Consider the following 7,184-nt stretch of genomic DNA (forward strand, 5'->3'; position numbering starts at 1 on the left):
GTGCTGCTTCAAGTATGTTTAAACTCTCGTACAAATTGATAAAATTACGTTGAATCATTTGGATATTACATAAATGTTTAATATAGACAGATTTTATTGATGTTTAGACAAACAATCTGGTAGGACGAGGTGTGACGAGTAATTTTATATTACTTCAGAGAAACAGATGATGTGTGGAATTGGATGCTTGTTTTCGAGAAACTGATTTGATTTTAATGTGTTCTAAATGAAACGTATCTCTGGAGCACAGTTGTCCAGTGTTTGGAATGTTTCTTAAGTGGCTTTAATATTAACAAAAACCTTATTTGGACAATTACTAATATTCCGGGGCCCAATGGCGGAGGCCCTTTTATTGTTTTTGTTACAGACGACCGGCGTTTGAAGAAAATGTACATCCATATGATCAAAAAGATGATACTGCCGGCCAACATAGACGGAGTTACAGATACCGTTGGACAGAATAGTATTATCGTGTAAGCCTCAGCCTATATAGGTTCAAGAAAGATAAAAGGGATAATAATTGTTTGTAGTTGGCACAACACTTCAATGACCGGGACGGAAATAACCAAACTTGACACTGATAGTTTGAGTATAATTTATTCATAATATTTTATGACGAATGGTTAGACAGTTACGTGTAAAATAATATCGAGGCCGCCATCAGAACGCAAGCCAGTCCTACCCAAGGAGATTTTCGTTCACCAATTCGCGCCAGTTTCCAAAAGATTCCCATCATTCTGTTGGAGGTAGAAAGATACATAAATTTGTTGTACAAAACAAATGTTAAGGACGTTAAGGTACACACCCAGTTTTGTTTCTATCAATGAATGAGGGGAACAGGGACCGTAGATAAGCACAAGTGCAGATAGCCAGAAGGATCACCGAAAGCAAACTTTGGAAATTAAATATCGCGCTCTGGAACGGAAGATAATTAAATCAAGAAACAGCAATCATACCATATCGTAATAATCTTACCATTTCTATCTTTTCTTTCGCATAACTCAACCATAAAAAATTGGTTTCCTTACGGGTGGCGGATCTGATAAATATTGCAAAAACGAGTGACGTTGATTTTATTTTGACCTGACAAACGCAAAACGAGCTCTCCGCAAAGAAATTATGACGTTTGAACCGTTTGAACCGAATGAACCCAAAATCAAGACAAAATTTTCAAAACGACTTATCTGCTTTTGTAAACAAAGATTCAAACGTCGATTTTACGAATGTGATATACACCATAATAAAAATCCACGACAAAAACCTAAAAAAAATTACAAATAAATTTTATGTGTGCGGTAATACCTTCACTATTTTTTTATATTGAATATATTTGTCGCACACATAAATTTTTGCAATTTGACGACCCAAATATTTGCAATTTGTACCCACACATAAATTCAATAACTGCATATTAGAGACCACACATACATTTTATTTGATTATAGATTATATTTGTACTTCGCGTGGAGAGTGGTTATGTGTGCACTAATTAGAATTAAATTAATGGATTTTTGCCAATAAAAATGTGTGGAATTTTTGCAGTGTTGGGTAATACAAAAGATATTTTAGTTACTAGATAAAGATTGTCGCTACTGTTCCCTTTGTTCTGCTGTCCGAAACATGTGTGGTACATACCTGTCAAATCGTATGGATTTTCCTTCTTTGACATTTAGCTCCCCTATCCTCGCCAGCAAAAGATATCTCAGTACCCTCAGTACCTTCTCCGCAAATTCCTTCACAAGTCCCAACAGAAAATTCTTCAGGAATTCCCCCAGAAGTTCCTCCAGGAATTCCTCAAGAAAATCTTTAGGGAATTTCTCCGGAAAGTCTTCCAGGAATTCCTTCGGAAGTTCCTCCATGAATTCCTTCGGAAGTTCCTCCATGAATTCCTTCGGTAGTTCCTCAAGGAATTCCTCCGGAAGCTCTTTAAGGAATTCCTCCTGAAGTTCCTTCTGGAGTTCCTCCGAAAGTTCTTTAAAAAAAATCCCCCAAAATTTCGTCCAGGAATTCCTGCGGAAGTTCTTTAAATATTTTTCCTGAAGTTCCCCAAGGAATTGCTCCGGAAGTTTCCTCAGCAATTTCTCCGGAAGTACCCTCAGTACCTTCTCCGCAAATTCCTTCACAAGTCCCAACAGAAATTTCTTCGGGAATTCCCCCAGAAGTTCCTCAAGAAAATCTTCAGGGAATTCCTCCGCAAAGTCTTCCAGGAGTTCTTTCGGAAGTTCCTCCATGAATTCCTTCGGAAGTTCCTCACGGAATTCCTCCGGAAGCTCTTCAAGGAATTCCTCCTGAAGTTCCTTTTGGAGTTCCTCCGAAAGTTCTTTACAAGAATCCCCCAAAAATTCCTCCAAGGAATTCTTCCGGAAGTTCCTTAAAGAATTCCTCTGGAAGTTTCTCCAAGAAATCCTCCGGAAGCTCTTCAACGTATTCCTCCGGAAGTTCATCAAGGAATTCCCCCGGAAGTTCCTCCATTAATTTCCCCGGAAGTTGCTATAGGAATTTCTACAGGGATTTCACCGCAAGTTACTCTAGGAAATTTCGATTACGACTTCTAGAGAATTGCGTCTAGAGTTCCTCCGAGAACTTTTGCTGAAGTTTATCAGGCAATTTCTATGGGAATTTTTGGAAGTCCTTAAAAAAAATCCTTGGGAATTCAACTGGTGTTTCCCCTGGGCTTTCCTCAGAAATTTCTACTGGAGCTCCTACTAAAGTTTCTCCAGGAATTCCTGCAGTTTTCTTAGGAATGTCTACTTGCGTTTCTCCAGGTATCGCTATTGGAGTTCCACCAGGCTTTTCTCATGGAGTTCCTCCAAAAGTTTATTCAGAGGTTCCTCCAGGAGTTCCTTCAAATTTCTCCTGAAGTTTCTCCAGAAATTCCATCAGAAGCTCCACCACAAATTTCTCTTGGAGTTCCTGTAGGAGCTTTACCAGAAATTTCTCCTGGAGTTTCTGCAAGAATTTAAACTGGAGTTTCTCCTAGGGTTTCCTCAGGAATTTCTTCTGGAGTTTCTCGAGGAATTCCTACTGGAGTTCCTCCAATAATTCCTTATGAAATTTCTTCAGAAGCTACAGCAGAAATTTCTCCTGAAGTTTATCCTGAATATCCTCCTAGAGTTTTTTCAGGAATTTCTACTGGAATTCCTCCTAGAGTTTAACTAAACTTTCCTCCAGATGTTCCTCCAAGAGCTCCACCAGAAGTTTCTCCAGGGGTTCCCCCAGAAGCTCCTCCAGGAGTTCTTCCAGAAATTCCTCATGGAGTTGCTCCAGAAATTCATCCTGTAGTTCCTCCAATAATGCCTCTTGGAGTTTCTCCAATAATGCCTCCTTGAGTTTCTCCAAGAATTCTTCCAGAAGTTCCTCCAAAATTCTTTCAGAATATCCTCCTGGAGTTTCGCAGATATTTCTTATGAAGTTTCGGTAGGAGTTCCTCGAGAATTTCAGCTGAAGTTTTTCCAGAGATTCCTACTGGAGTTTCTCTTGGGGTTTCTCTAGGAATTCGTTCTGGAGTTTGTCCAGGAATTTCTACTAGTGTTCCTCCAGAAATTCCCAGTGGTGATTCTCCAGCAATTCTCTATAAAGTTTCTCCAAGAATTGCTTCTGAAGTGTTCCCAGGAATTCCTCTCAAAACTCCTTTAGAAATTTATCCTTGAGTTCCTGTAGAAGTTCCTCCAGGAATTTTTGGAGTTTTTTCAGGAATTGCTCCTGGAGTTCGTCTAGGCATTCCTTTTGAAGTTCCTCCTGGATAATTTCTGAAGAAACTTCAGGAGAAATTCCTGAGAGAACTCCAGAAGGAATTCTTGGGGGAATCCAAGGAAAAAAATCTCTAGGTAGCATACAAAAAAATATGAAAAATCAGAAATCTTAAAAAATAAATCACAAGGAAATTCATAAAAATGTTCAAGTGAGAAGTATAATGCAGAAGAGTTTCGCGGTTTTCCGTATATTTTCTGAAGAATTTCCCAAGAAAATTTTGAAGAATTGTCTATGGAAATTAAGATGATTTTTCTAGAAATTCATTTTCGTAATAATTCTGAAGAATTCTCTGTAGAAATTTAGAAGAATTCCATTGGATATTTGCCCAGGAATTGTTGAAGAACAATTTTATAAGAAAACAATTAGCCGGGAAAACTCAGAGAATTTGAAAGAATTTACAGAGGAAATCTTGAAGACTTTTCCGAAGAACTTCCAAGGATATTTTAACCTTTTCACTGTAGAACTTCTGAGGAATTCCTTCAAGGAATTCTGTAGAATATCGCGAGAGTATTTCGAATGTTTTTCCGATGAAGATTCCGAGAGTTTTCATGCCGCAACCGCCGGCTAAAATGTCTCCCGGCATAAACCCGCTGACGGTTTCTGGACCTTAGCACACTTAGGTGCACATATTTATGCCCGTGGATATCATCAAAACACATCCTGTGGAAAATCAAAAGAAATTCCCCTTCGAATGAATGTAAAAATAGTTATGAATTAAATTTGAAAATTGCTTTCCGGAAAATCTTGTCTCTCGAGATAATTGTGTAGTTGTAAGCGCAAAACTCGGTCGCTGTTTCCAAATAATTCATTTATGACTATAAAAATAGCGCATTTCAATCAATTTATAAAGCGGTTAGGGTTTAATTTATATTTTTTTTTATTAACACCATTAACATTTATTTGTAATCAATTCGGAACTCGTCTTTAGAAATTCTTTGTACCATACAGAACTAACATGCGACTCAATCGAAACGAATCCCTGCGACGGACAACTACATCCTTCAGCGCACCGTTTTTATCTCCATCTGCGGACTCTGGAACCAGCTGTTCCACGGAATGGCAAAATGTTGGATAACCAATGCAGATTCACGGTGACAAATAATTGGAATGATGGCCGCATTTTCCCGCGAAGTGTCTGCGTCCGCTACATTCCGGTGAAATTTCGTCCTATGCATCGATGCTGCAGATGGCATCTCCCGGTGTTTTTAATCTTTCTGCTCAGCCGTCTTACTATCCGTGGGATTTTCAGTTTTTTCCGATGCCGTAATCGCGATATCACAAGGAATTACTTAAAAACTGATATTTTATAAACGACGAGTAAAATATCTCAACCGAATATGTTTTTATCTTTGTTTTGATTACTTGCATTTTGACAGCTTAGAAATGCTTCGAATGTGTTTGTCGATAGGGCAGCACTTTTTCGAATACGTATCGCATTCGATTGGCGTTCGATCGAAAACGGGAATACCGTTTTCGAAGTCATTCGAATCGATACGTTCGTTCGAATGTCAGATACGGACGTAAACAAGAATAAGGGTGAATATGACCTAGTATCAGTGGCGTAGCCACGGGGGTGGTTTTGGACATCCCCCCCCCCAGAGACAATTTTTTTAGAAGAAATTGTTTTCTTCGAAAAAAAATGTTCAGAAAACCCCCCCCCCCCCCAGACCATTTTTCTGGCTACTCCACTGCCTAGTATAATTTTTCAATAAGCTATTCAATATACTTATTTGTAGGTCACTGCTAAAAATTCAGCTCAATCGGTCATCGGGAAACAAAGTTACAGCACGCCAAAGTTGGCTATTTTGTATGAAAAGCGATCTTTGCTGCTATTATTCCGAACACTACTATCTACTCCAGGGGAGCAATGGATACGTGCAGCGTGAGCAACTGAAAATATGTTTCTTTTTATTGTTCCGTGATTGCGGTGTGGTGATTCTCCGCCGATTAGCTTTGGCGATGTTGAAACAATTAAAAGGTTTATACGACCTAAAAACTTTTACCGGAACAATATATAGTCAACTATTCGTATTTACAGTTTGGTAGCATTCTCGTTTTCAATTTCGGAGAACATCGCTACGAACATGCACTCCAAACTTGCAACAATCGGGGAATTTGGGCCGAATCGCTCATTTCCTCAAACTTCAACGGAAAACACTGCAGATGATTTGTCCGTTGCCGGATCGGAGGTCAGCAACTCCTTCAGCACATTTCGGAACTGCAGTGTGGCGGCCGATGCCATCGGTTAAACTTTGGCAGCGGTGCATTGTTTTCTGGGTTATTTCCATGATGATGTTGGCACTTCCAGCCTTGCTGCTGTTTTCGGTCACACATTTTTCGATGCTTTGACGAATGTCTGTAAGCAAAAGGAAATGGTATTATATAATGTTTACTCATGCAAAACAATTGTTGTACATATTACATTTTAGTTGTTATATAAAAACATACCTTGCTGCCTGTAAATACTTTCAAACGGTGGTCGATCGATGCGACCATCGCAGTTGTTGGGGACGTCGCAGTTGTTGGCACTTTAAACAAAGTAAATAAATATAATTTCACGAAATATTTAAATGAAAAAAAAAGTATTTTATCGGCTGCTTCTGCGTGTCAGGTGTTATGAGGTAAACTTTTGACACTGAACAACTTGACACTGCAACTTTGACGTGTTACTACGTGTTGGAATGAAAAATTTAAACTATAAATAAAATTAACATAACAATTCTATTTATTGTAGCCACATATCATATAATCCCATTATCGTATCATAAAGTTGTGTATTTGTGAATCGATATCGTTCAAAAATAGCTAGACAGCATAGTATATCATCACAATATGAAAAGTTGTCGTAGAATAATTTGTTATTGTTCAAGCATTTTATTTATTTATTGTTAAACATTATCACAATAGTTTGTAGCACAGTTATATTTTGCTCTATAATAATTTAATGGTTTGGAACGTGACTCAAATTGTTTTTTGTTATGCGGGATGTTCCGGACAGCGACGACAGCGACAATCTTTATCTAGTAACTAAAATATCCTTTGGTAATACCCACCCGCTATAGGAGAATCCACATAAAGGTTATTAGTTAATGAGGGTTATGTGTGTTTCCACATATTGTGGATTTACTCGATGTCAAGATTTTCCCGATTACTTTTACCTACTTTTACTAAGGAACGGCAATTATAAAACTTAATTTTAATGATTACAAATATTTAGTCAAATGAAATCAATTCTTCAATATTACAGTCGCAGAACTTTATGAAATAATGTAGGTATTTTTTCCGTGGTTTTTTGAGTCAAACAAAGTATTAAACATTTTATAAATATCTCACTATCAGGTATAATAAATATTAGAGGTCACACATTGCAAGCGAGCGTTTGCTTACGAGTTGTCTTTTGTTTGCATGTAATCACTTTCAGTGTAGTCAGA

General features: G+C 38.0%; 1 protein-coding gene across 1 annotated transcript; it reads right to left on the reverse strand.

The window, feature by feature from the left end:
• Positions 1-578: 578 nt before the first annotated feature.
• LOC134220653 (protein kish) lies at positions 579-1,138 on the reverse strand. Its single transcript, XM_062699758.1, has 3 exons — positions 976-1,138; positions 806-915; positions 579-737 (listed from the first exon to the last, which is right to left on the reverse strand). Exons 1-3 carry the CDS (start codon positions 976-978, stop codon positions 632-634), a joined length of 219 nt encoding a protein of 72 aa, XP_062555742.1. The 5' UTR covers positions 979-1,138; the 3' UTR covers positions 579-631.
• Between the last annotated feature and the right edge of the window lie 6,046 nt (positions 1,139-7,184).

This window comes from Armigeres subalbatus, chromosome 3 (genome assembly GCF_024139115.2).
Source record: "Armigeres subalbatus isolate Guangzhou_Male chromosome 3, GZ_Asu_2, whole genome shotgun sequence".
NCBI classification, from domain to species: Eukaryota; Metazoa; Arthropoda; class Insecta; order Diptera; family Culicidae; genus Armigeres; species Armigeres subalbatus.